The sequence below is a fragment of the Haemaphysalis longicornis genome, unplaced genomic scaffold, assembly GCF_048455015.1.
Source record: "Haemaphysalis longicornis isolate Haplotype H1 unplaced genomic scaffold, Haemaphysalis longicornis Haplotype H1 scaffold_10, whole genome shotgun sequence".
Lineage (NCBI taxonomy): Eukaryota > Metazoa > Arthropoda > Arachnida > Ixodida > Ixodidae > Haemaphysalis > Haemaphysalis longicornis.
In genome coordinates, this window is record NW_027526204.1 from 2,322,581 (window position 1) to 2,335,378 (window position 12,798).

Genomic DNA, 12,798 nt, shown 5'->3' on the forward strand with positions numbered 1-12,798 from the left:
CGCACAGGTTAACTCCGTTGTACTGGGACAAAAACACAGCCCTGTGGTCTACGTAGAAGTGGTCTACGTTTGCAGTGGCTAGCTTGGTTACGATGGGAGTGGTCATGCGCCATCCCAGTGCCCTCGTCTGACCGGCGTTGCTGCCTCTCGCCACGGTACGTAGGCGTCGAAACGACCAGCGGCCTCAACACGGCGCTCTAATAAAACACAGTGCAGAAGTTCGACGGGAACGCACTCATCACTGTCGTAAATCGAGGCGACAGAACTGATGCAGAGCGCCCGTCGTCACCGTCGCAACGTACTACGCGAAAATTAGGCAGTCGCACACACTCAGCGTCCCGATCACACGCTGCACACCACCGTAAGTGCTCTCCAGAAGTTCTTCGAGAGCACCTTCGTCACAATCGTAAGCCGAACACCTATGCACCGCTGCAACAGCAGGCAAAAATCACGACGAGAAGAGCGCAGCGAAATGACCGCGCAACAGCTGCCATTTTTTTTTTAACCATGACGTCACATCCGGCAAAAAAAAAAAAAGTCGCTTTCTTTGTTTTTTGATGTCTAGTTGGCGCATGCGCAGTAGTGCTCGTCCACCGTTCCTGAACGTCAGGTGCCGGGCAATAAACACCTCCGAGCACGGCTGCTCGGGGGTCAGTCACCGTCACCACCAGCACGCTGCATGTCGTCTCTCGGCTGGAGGGTACCCCTACCCTCCCAGGTTCACGAACGCGGGACTAAATCGTGACACGATGTGTCGTCCCTAGCCCCTATCGTCCCTCTGCGCAAGTGCACCCAGCAACCTAAAACCAGCTGCGAGCTGCGTGAACCGCACGCCGAGTTTCTGCATGCGATTCGTGCGCGGTATTTTCACTGCCTCGTCGAAGATTTCGTGCATGCGGTGGCTCCTTTCCTGCACAAGTGCGTTTGTGCCTTGAGTAGCATTTTAAGATTGTAATAAGCGGTAAAAGCGGCCGTTGGAGCTACCGCACTACTTTGCGACCGGTGCTGCCGCCATGTTGCCGGCGCCTGCCGCTCGGCACACACCATGCCGAGAAAACGTTTCATGCGGATCACGCTTTCGTCGCCCGCGAACGTGTTGCGTTCGTGTATCTTCTTGGGGGACTCCAACACTGGTTTCCCCTATTCTAAAACAGTGTGGGCAGGCCCCGAAGTGGTTTTCCCTGACTGGTACTACTTTATTGAAAAATTCCCTGACAAATCCCTGACTTTTCCCGGTTTTCCCGGTCGCTAGACACCCTGCGCAGCACCGCGCGCAGCGTACGGGTAGTGCGGGTGGTTCTGCGGCAGCGTCAGCGCGCCTGTGACGTGCGCGGCGCGTTTTCGCTAGCAGAAAACGCCCCATGCGGTTCACGCTAAACCATGTCATGTTCCTTTTCGATTATGTAACTCTGGCTCCTGATGTCACAAGAAAGAAGTTCTTGCAAGATTAGCTCCCAAAATGCGCTGCCGTTTAAAATTCGCCGAAAAAAAAAAGCGCCTTGTGCGTGCGATTTCGGCACCACTATATCACCCTCTGCGCAAGTGCACCCAGCAACCTAAGCCAGCTGCGAGCTGCGTGAACCGCACGGCGAGTTTCTGCACGCGATTCGTGCGCGGTATTTTCACGGCCGCGTCGACGATTTCGTGCCTGCGGTGACTCCGTTCCTGCACAAGCAAGTGCGTTTGTGCCTTAAGTAGCATTTTAAAAAGCGGTTAAAAGCGGTTAAAAGCGGTCGTTGGAGCTACCCCGCACTACTCCGCGGCCGGTGCTGCCGCCATGTTGCCGGCGCCTGCCGCTCGGCACGCACCGTGCGGGTGGTTTCCGCGGCGGCGTCAGCGCGCCTCAGGCGTGCGCGGCGCGTTTTCGCTTGCAAAAAAAAAACAACACAGAAGTTTTACGCGGTTCACGCTTTCGTCGCGCGCGAACGTGTTGCGTTCGGTAAATTCTCGGGCGCCTTTAACACTGGTTTACCCTATTCTAAAACTGTGTGGGCAGGCCCCGAAGTGGTTTTCCCTGACTGGTACTACTTGATTGAAAAATTCCCTGATAATTTCCTGACTTTTCCCGGTGGGACAAAATTCCCTGACTTTTCCCGGTTTTCCCGGTCGCTAGACACCCTGATATCAAACCTCATCTCATCTCAGATTGCTGGGGTTGTCTATTTCAACATTACGGATCACTATCTTGTCTTTTTACTCACCGAAAATCAGAACCTTAGAAAGCGTAGTATTCTTCATGCAGCTTCATTTAACTCGGCTCAGTTTATTCAAACCATTTCTACTACGGATTTGGAGGATATACCAATGCAGGAAAAAAATGTTGAAAAGGCATATGACATGTTTTCTGATAAACTAAAAACAGCTATTACATCAGGCACATCAAGATCAGAGACCTACAAGCATTCTGATGCCCCAAGAAATCCCTTGATTACACGTGGGTTATTGCAGTTCATACGCAAACAAGATAACCTGCATAAAAAGGTGAAACTGCATCCCTTTAACCCAGCTCTCCAAGGCCGCCTAAAAAAATACTCTCGCACACTCACTAAGTTGTTAAAAGAAACCAAACAAACCTATTACCATAATCAAATCCTAAAAAACGGTAAAAATAATTATAAGAATTAGAAACTAATCAAAGTATTTCTAAACTTGGCTAATCCAGAACCTGGAATGAATTAAATCACTGAGGGTACTCAGAGCTTGACTATATCCCAACGATATAGCAAATGCATTCAATGCTTTTTTTCTCCACGGGTATTCTGATTCAGGACACCAATGAAGTTCACCTACCCCGTTGCCCTCATAATTTCTTCTTACGCCCCACATCGCCGGGTGAAGTTTACGTCATACTGTGTAGCTTGAAAAACACCGGAGCTGGGCTGGACGCAATCATGCCATCCAAAATTAAACTTGTATCCCGTGAGCTAAGTGGTGTACTCGCTAACATCGGAAACAAAATATTTAAGTGGTATTTTTCCCACCCAGCTAAAACTGCAAAATCGTTCCTTTGTTTAAAAAGGGACAGCGTGATATGTTCTTCAATTACCGCCCAATCACTAGCTTGCTGGTTTTTAGCAAACTCATTGGAAAACTTGTTGTTAACTGCCTAATCAGCTACCTTAACAAATTTAACTTGCTCACATTCAAACAATTCAGTTTTCATCCTAACTACATCACGGAATTGGCTCTGATAACATTTACTGAGTCCATCAAAACATTTATTAGGGCCCTTGTTCATTGATTTTACAAAGGCATTTGACACGATTAATCATTATAGTTTTTTTGTAAATTAGAATCACTCGGAATATGCGGGCCCATCCTAAATCTTTTACGCAGTTATTTCGCTAACCGGAATCAAGTTGTACAAATTAGATTCCTTATCACAACCAGCTACTATTAACACAGGTGCACCACAGTGTTAGGCCCTCTCCCTTCTCCTTTTGTACATTATTACCTGATTGCCTCAAATACTCTAACTGCATCCTCTACGCAGATGACACCACACTATTTGCTGGGGATGAAAACTTGACCACTGTAACGGAACGACTCAACAATGATTAAAGACATTATTGTCTCTGGTGTGAAAAAAAAAACAGCTTCGTATAAACCCCGCTAAAACCAGCTTTACGGTCTTTCAATCTTTCAATCACATCAGAGGCAGCTTCCTTCAACTCCGTCCGTTTTTCTTCGCAACCACAGCTTAGCCACATCAAGATCTGCTGTATTTCTGGGAATTACTTTAGCAGAGAAGCAACAGCCAAAATAGAAATTGGAGCAATTTTTGGAGGAGGAAAATCTGGTTTTTGGAGCAGAAAAACACAAATTCGGAGCAGATTACGCAAAAAAATACCATCATTTTGGAGCACTAAATTTTTAATTTGGAGCAGTTTAACAAAAAGAAAATTACTTGTATAGCACAAATTACAAATTACTTGTATAGCTCATCACACTGCCTAACCATACTCGAAATATTTTTTCGAGACCAGTTTCGTGGTACCAAGAGAAAACAGTAATCAGCGTTGCCGAATGAACCTTGCGTTCGGCAACGCTGATAACTGTTTTCAGTTGGCGCAACATGCCTGGTCTTGAAGAAAAATTTCCGAGTATGGAAGGCAGTGTGATAAGCGAATAACAAAAATTGGGGGTAGCCCTCTGCTCTTGGAACAGCCTAGCACATGACGGCAGCAGTGGCTTTTGCTTAGTGCGCATGCGGCTACCCTCGCCGAGTTTGCCGTATCACTCCATCCCGTGGCACTGATTGACCAAACGGTTGACGCTCCCGTGATATTGGTTAAAAATTGGGCGGGTTTGCAGCAAGTAGTGTTGCAGCCAGGGGAGAAAAAGCAGCGAAAAGGAACTTCTCGGGCATCCAACACCAAACCTGCCCGCACATTGTCTGCGCGACTGGATTGGATTGGATGATGACCGTGCAGGTTGCCAACGCAACATTTATTTCCTAGTAAAATTGGTGCAATGAAGAAATTTTGCGGCTAGTCGAGCATTTTGGCGCAGCGTGGCACAATTTTGACAAATTTCTGGGTTTTGGCGCAGCGTGGCTCAAAAAAGTTACACCATCTTCCCACGTGGGAACCCTGAAGAGACACAAAGCCATGCAAACTCGTGCAAACTCGCGATGCTTTGCATCTCCTCAGGGTTCGCACGTGGGAAGATGGTGTAATTTTTTTTGCTTTTCGCCTCCATCAGAAAATCGGCCGCCGCGGCCGGGAATCGAATCCGTGACCTCGTGCTCAGCAGCGCAATGCCTTAGCCACCGAGCCACCGCGGCGGGTCACTGCCAGAATGGTTGGCGTCCATTGTCAGCTCATCGGACGGTGCAGACCGAAGCAGCAACCGAAGGGAGCAACAACTGAAGGGACCTGGTTTATCTGAAGTGGTGAAGAGGAGGGGAGACGAGGAACAGCGCGCACAGCTGTTGGGGAGAGCAGAGTGTGACGTTATATAGAGCAGATGGAGTGGAGAGGAGGAGATGAGAGGAGACGCGCATGCGCGCTTATCGCGCAGCTGGCGTGGAGAGGGGGAGAGCAGGAGCAGCGCGCGCGCTATCGCACAGCTGGTAGGGAGAGGGGGAGAGGTGCGGACAACGGACAGACGCAGGACATAGCCCCGAGAAAGAGATGCTTTGCATCTAAAATATGAAATTGCGTCAAAATGGCGCAATTGGCGCAGCTGTAGCACCCCTCCCATTTAAAATTTAATCTGCATTTGATCTCACTAAGAAGATATGCTTTGGTATCCGTGTCTTGTTGCAATCACGTTTTAGTTTCCCTGATTAGGAGAAGACAGCGCGGTTTACACACGGACACAGGGAAGAGTACTTGACACACGGTTTACACACGGACACAGGGAAGAGTACTTGACACACACGAGCGCTCGTGTGTGTCAAGTACTCTTCCCTGTGTCCGTGTGTAAACCGCGCTGTCTTCTCCTAATCATGTTAAACCAACACGCCAAGATAGCCACGTTAGTGCATTTCATTTACAGTGTAGACCATTTATAACGTAACCGCTTATAGTGCGGCACCGGATATAACGCGGGTTTTTGCGACCACCGGTTTGCCTCCCATAGAACTCAATGCATAAGCATACCGCTTAAGATGCGGTTGGCCGAAGCACAATACCGTTTTTAGTGCGGTTTTTCGGCGGGTCTGCTGATCGACTGGCGCAGCTGAGGCATCGTTTAGGGTAGCAAAAGAAAAAAGAAAGGATGAAATCGGCCATCTGACGCAGCGTGCACCCCTTGCCCTCCTTTAACGTAGACACCCAAATAAAAAAAAATAGGCACCGTTTATTCGTGCGTACCTGATAACCACAACTGACCTTGCTTGATGCACGGAAGATAGCGACAGACTCCCCATCCGCGCGCGGCAAGTTGATTTTATTAATCGTGAACCGCATGGCCCGTTTTCGCGCACGAATCGTGCTCATCTGCGTTGCGATTTTTTTTTTTTTTTTTTCGTGTTCGTATCGACGATTCCGCGCTCGCGGTGGCTTCTTCGCGTGGCAGTGGGAGGAGCCTGAAGACTTGTACCAATGGGGAGACGCGTACCTAATGGCGGGAGATTCGAAGCGCTCCGAGCCGGCTAGCTGCGCCAGAGAGGTTTAGGCTTACCACCGCGGTATTTTTTGATGGGCGCTTTCACAAGCAGCGTGGATGGCAGTTTATATTCCACTTTTCGGCCACATTATTAGCTCTTTTCTTGCATGAGCATCTTCGCTTGCGCCCCGTGCGGCATTTCAGCGAGCGGTTAGAAGCGGTCGCTGGAACTTACTGGAACTGCCTGCACCGCTTCACGGCCAGTGCCGACGCCATGTTGCCGCCTCTTACCGCGCCGTCCACACCACGGCAGTTGTATCCGCGCTGGCGTGCACTGCACGTTTTCGCGATACTAAATCTACCACGAGGTTCACGCTTTAGAACGTTGTTGCAGATAAGCCACCGCTCTTTCCCTTTCCGAACATTCGAGCCGCGCGAAGCCGAAGATTTCCACCACCAGTACGTTGCGCTGATAAGCCGCCTTCGGCATCGTGAACACAAGGTGGGGTAAAAAAAAAAAAAATCCCGCTGGCGTTCTTATCACGTCTTGCGGCATCTGTTCATAGACGCTAAAAACGCAGCCATGGTCTTTCAAAACAAACACAACGGAAGTTAAAGCCGCGCTCGCCGTTTGTGAGACTGCGCTTTTGCCCTGCAGCAGCGCCTGATGTTAAAAATAATACGAAATATAGACCGTGCCTTCGTTTTTAGGTGCTGTGCGTTTGAGTGATGATAAATATAGGTTGACTTGAGAGATAGGTGGCGATGTGGTTGAATTCGCGCGTGTTTTGGTTATAGTGCGGTACCGCTTATAGTGCGGATTTTTGCGGCTCCCGCGGTACGTTATAAGCGGTCTACACTGTAGTTTCCCTGTTCACATACTACTTCGTTTGCTTTACTTTGCCTTCGTTCACAGCCACATTTCATATTGTATTTCATCACGGGGAAACACTTACCAAGCCCATGTATCCGGCATTAAACACTTGCAAAAGCAAGCTATCCGTATAATCAGCTTCAGCACATACAGGGCACCTACATATTCCATTTACAACAGTTTAAATATCCTTCCCCTCAGATGCTTAGAGCTACTCAAGTTAGGACTATTGCTCTATCGCCTGCGATCTCAGGTCATCGTCATCGATGGCTTTTCCCATGATCACCTCACAAACTCTAGCATTACCAGATTTTCTGAAAATCATAGCCCTCTCCTCCCAAAAGCACGCACCAATTATGGCAAACAAACAGTTCTGTTTTCAGACATTACATTCTGGAATACAATACTGGTAAAAATAAAATTGTCGCGTTCCTTAAGTTCTTTTCACTGTAGATTAAGAAGCTTTTTCTTTGAGAGCTATTCGGATCACAGCACTTAATGCATCAGTGTGTTGTATTTATTATGTAAGCATTTACGGAGCCTGAACAACTAACAAAACCTACCCGGTACCACGCTTTTTTTTCTGTGCCATGTTTTCTGTAATTTCTACTACACTCCCGCAATCGAATGCTGTTACACCTCTGCAAATTTTTGTACCATATAACATTGTTACAGGAGGTCCCCCCGACAGTGTTTTACTCTGGGACCTCCTTCTGTATCAATTATTGTATTTCAATGTACCAACTATACTTTTCAACAAACCTTAAAAACCTTCAACCTTCAAAGTGACCTATCGCTGGAAATTGGGAGTACCATCCCTAATGCATATAAGTACTGAACTAAATATCACAATCACGCATGACATAACATAACAGGAACATAACAGTTACCCATAACATAACAGTGCACAACTGTCTTTGAAGTCATAGCTAGTGAGGAAACAGTACCGTATTTTCTTGCATATAACCCACCCGCGCATATAACCCATGCCCATAACTTTGAAATCCCCCTCCCCCCTCCCCCCTCCCCCCCCAAAAAAAACATGCGCCCCAATTTACCCGGTGAAAATGGTAGGAAAACGAAGCTGTAAGCGACACCCACAACGATTACCCATGCGACGTCACTTGAATTCACACACGTGGCTCGACAAAGAGTGAAACCAGAGACAAGTGAACCACACCCTTTATTACTTCAAAGAGACATTCCTTGCTAAGGTTAAATCAATGCACGATTCATAAATGGTGGTTGGTTGAGTTGTATTGGTGACGCATGTGAGTGGAAACTCGTTTTTTATAAAATTGAATGAAGCTCAAACCCAGTGTTAGACGAGGTCATCGTAGTGTATATCCGTAGCATGACCACCTGAAGAAACACTGCTTTCCGAAATAGTCAGTGAATTTCAGGGCAGTGGAATTACAATCAGTTTCATGCATATGCCGGTTTCACGACGCCGGCCTGTGACACACACCTGGCGCTTATACGGACCGAATGTATTGCACTAATATCGCGTCAAAAACCATTAGACTCTCATAAATACACCACATTTGCAAACAGAGTGACAGCTCCACATAAATACGTGTTTCAAATGCATGCAAATGGTAAATCTCAGTCGTGAACGTGTCGCAAGCGAAAGCAGCGGCGACCGTGGTGAGCGAGCCGGAACCTCCCGCGACTACTTTGGAAACGGGCCACTAGGGGGATTTCAGTGGCGCCCCTACAGGCAGTGCTTGAGGCGTATAGACAGGCATCTATGGCCTGCGTTGCCCTCTTATTGGCCTATCACACGCTGGTGTGTTAATCCAATACTTGGTGTCAAACTGATTGATTGATTGTAGGGTTTAACGCGCCGGCGCAACGCAGGCGATGAGGCGTGCCGTAGTGGAGGGTTCCGGATTAATTTTGACCACCTGGGGATCTTGAACTCTTTCGCTACCGCCGGAAAATTGACTAATTTTAGGGGTCCAAGAAAACATTTTTTTCCTGCTAAAAAATTGGTTAGGCACTAATTGCAGGAGCACAAAATGCAAATTATTTAACGGCATTTCCAATAATACCAGTTTTTTAAAGGTTTTTATATATCATAGTTGTAAAAAAAAATATCAAAACCAAAATTTTTGTCAAGTTGTCGAAAAAAAATGATCAAAAAGGAGTTGTGTATATCAAACCACCGGTAGTAGGAAAAAATCAGAATATGCATTTTGTAGGAAAACACTTCAAAAACACGCCCTAGAAAAAACGTCGACTTGCGCGGAAAAGTTTGTCAGATATAAAAAAAAATGTTAGCATGCACGGTGCTTGTGTCATGCGGTGAAGCCCAACCACCAATTCAAAATGTGCAATTTCGGGTGGTTTCCTGGAATAAATCTGGCGGTTTGTCATTATCAGAGGCACCAATTTGCCCCCACATAACGTAAAAACATTTTGTCAATGGGTGACTTTGCATTTACAGCGAGCACAATATTTGGGACAAACACGCGATGCGGAAAAAGCATGCATGAAGTTGAAAACGGAACGCCGTGGCTGACGCTTGTTGTCGCTCACGGTCAGTTATCTCTCAAAACATAAAGCTGAGCTTTATTATCATCTTCTTACTAGCAATTGTAGCCTTGCTCGCAAAAACGAGGTACGATGAGCTAGAATCGTGCCCTGCTATCTTTGGCCAAGTAGCAGTTGCGCGCTAAAAAAGATCAGCACAACGAGCCTCCTCTATTGCAGCGCCACCTGACATTTTTCAAATGAAACAGTACAAAAACTTATCAGAGACTCCGTCCGAATAGACAGTTCAACTAAGCAGCAACATTAGACACCCGGATATACCCTCGCATGGAAACGAAACTGGAAGGCGAACACCTGGCAATGTAAGGCCGGTTTGAAGCACTGTCCTCGGCGGAACAGTTATCTGGCGACTGGGTGTGACCTTTTGACTTGCATCTGAAGTTCTTATCGCAGAAATCGGGTTATGGTGGGGGGAAATCAGGAGTGCCGTGCTTTGTTCAAGGATCAGTCGCGGACGCTACAGGCGCCATGGCAGGTAGCCTTGAAGTTGGGTAACTGCGTAGTAGCGCTAAATATGAATTTCGCGACGCAGAAACGAAACCGAAACTGTTGTAAACTGTTTGCGAATTGTCCTGGGGTAAGTAGAAGTACCACAGTACTTAGAACAACGAGCGCAAAGGCAATAAAACTGCCTAAAATCATAAAGTAGCTTTGCAACCAGGCACTGCTTGATATTTTCAGCCGATTTCTGGGATTATTATTGTCAGAGCGCGAACCTGACGATTGAAAATCATTTGCTAGTTCCCCATTCACGCCCTGATAGCAAAAAACAAGCGCTGGTGCCGAGTAATAACGAGTTGCACGCATTCTTCGTTGGTAGCCGTGACGCGCGATGACCACGCCCCTTTTCCACACCCAGGTGATTCAAAAGTGTGTCAAAAATCATGTTTCCGTTGCAAAAATCAAAACAAAACTGATTTTGAAAGGCCATTTTCTGATCTAACTCCAAACAGCTTTACTTGTTCGAGAAACGCCTGGAACGCTATGAAAAGGCGCTCCCAAACGTATCAATCAAATTGATCGATTTTGATAGGCGCGGTAGCAAAAGAGTTAGCGTGCGCCGAAATCTCGTACACACGGGCATTTTTGCTTTTTGCCTCCATCAGAAAAGCGACCGCCGCGGCCGGGAATCGAACCCACGACCTCGTGCTCAGCAGTGCAACGCCTTAGCCACTGAGCCACCGCGGCGGTTACTCGGCGTCCAACTAACATTCTGCACAGCAAGCTGCATGCTGCCATGAAGCCGTCCTCTCACTCCTGAATACTTGCAGATAACCCACACCCACACTTTTCGAGCACATTCTTTCTATTCTTGGTGTGGGTTACATGCGAGAAAATAGGGTAAATTAGGCGCACTGAACCGTGCAATTTTCACCTGTTTGAGGCGCACTGTTTGAGACTGCTTGGCTGTCCAGCAAGCAGTCTCAAACAGTGAGGGCTCAAGAAGCACTCAACACTAGAAAGCGTTGGCTGGCCTGCCTGCCTCTTGCCTGCCTTCTGACACGGCGTGTGGAGGGCGGTCCGAGCACGAGTCAAGGCCACAAAGGTTAGGTGCCAGCAGCACGGGCCCAATCTCCCCTTTCGGCCACTGTGCTGCTGCTAACAATGGGCAGCTGCTCACATGTCCTTGCATCTTTGCATTAGTGCTGCTGCAAGAAACACCTGCTCGAGTTGTCGATCAACACGCATGCTGCCGCAGAGAACTTACCCGTGCCGGTGCTGCGGGGGCTTGTCCGGCCAGCAGTCCAAGAGGCGGGGCAGCAGGCGCGCCTGCTGGCCGGGCGGCAGCCGGGGGAAGCCCATGCGCAGGTACACCAGGGCAAAGTTGAGCACGAAGGAGGAGCAGCCCGGCCGGCCGTACTCCCCCAGCAGGGCCTCCACGGGCAGCTGCACCTGGGGCCGCGACTTGAGCCGCCGGTTCACGTGCACCAGCAGCTCCATCACCTGTGGTCAAGGGGTGCCAAGAAGCATTCTAGGGCCACTGCTTTCCTTAATTCCAGCCTGCACTGACAAGTGCATCAGTGCAAGATGGTCTGTCCACGATTACTTAGTTTACAAGGAAGAGGCATGATTAGGTTATTTCAAATGGTAGTTTAAGCGCTATTTCTAACTGGCTCATCAAGTGCTACAGGAAACTTAATCTCGAAAAAACAGTGTTCATGAGTGTTTTCTTTTTTATTATTTATTTACAGCCCATGCAGGAGTGAACACAAAGAAATAGATCGACAGAAATGCAAGATACAACTTGACAATACATCAGTGTATTTTTATTTGCAGATACTTTATTTACAGCGTTGATGATGATGATGAACTGGTTTTTCTGGCACAACAACATTTTGGTTACATTGCGCCAAACATGGGGTAAATAGTTGGGTGAAAGTTAAAAGATGGTGTTGTGAAGATTAAAACCATTTTTAAAAGGACTCAAAGATGTAAATAGCTAAAACCAGTTTATAAAGCCGGTGTCTTCAAGAAATTCAAAAACATCACTAAAATTCACCAATGGTTCATCACTAAGTAAAAGCACGAGATGTAAAGGAATGCAAAAGGTGCTCTGAAATGTCTGCTGCGGGTTGCTTCAAGGTGTGGGCAGCCTATTAGAACATGTACTAGAGTAAGAGGATCTTCCCAGTGGTCACACACAGGTTTCTGTTCTTCTTGGATCAGGAAGCCGTGTGTGAGCACAGTGTGACCTATTCGCAGTCAGCACAAAATAACCTAAAAAAAAGCGGTTTCCATGTCTGCAACTTTTCCATTCTGACAGGTATAGCTTCACTAGTGTTACATGTGTAGAAGTACGGATGGCCAAGCAGAAGGAAGTGACTACCGCGAACAGTAGGCCATCCGGCCCGCGAAAGACATGAGAACATGCCGAGCCGTTTGCCCAGAACAAACTGTGTTTATTTTCACAAACCGGCCACTCGCCGCTGTGCCAGGCTTGCACGGCTGAACATAAAACTATCAGCGCCACGTGGGGGCACTGCACATGAGCTAACATTGTAACAACTAGGTGCAACTTATTTCCCGTTTGTCTGTCCCATTGTGTTTGCCAGTACACTGTAATTGGCTTTCGTATGGTACTTCGAATGTCCTGGTAAGGAACCCCTTTGTTATTGCACAATGCTTGGTGCTGCTTTATCGACGGTTTCATTTTCTGGAATGCCCATGTGGCTTGGTATCCAACAAAAGATGACTGAAACCCCTGCCGATGTAAGGCAGCGCACACGATTTTTTAGCAGCTGCATTTTTCGAAGGGACAAGTGAGGTTACAGCCTGTATGGCACTTAATAAGGAATCTGTAAAAATTGCCACTT

The 12,798-nt window shown here is 47.5% G+C and overlaps 1 protein-coding gene across 4 annotated transcripts in view; it reads right to left on the bottom strand.

The window, feature by feature from the left end:
• The window catches only part of LOC144158118 (proteasome adapter and scaffold protein ECM29), a 293,901-nt gene that overhangs the window by 265,426 nt on the left and 15,677 nt on the right, over window positions 1–12,798 (bottom strand). For all 4 annotated transcript variants that reach the window (XM_077688775.1, XM_077688773.1, XM_077688774.1 and 1 more), the window contains exon 3: window positions 11,193–11,428. In XM_077688775.1, coding sequence (XP_077544901.1) covers window positions 11,193–11,428 — 236 coding nt within the window. The remainder of the gene's footprint in view (window positions 1–11,192; window positions 11,429–12,798) is intronic.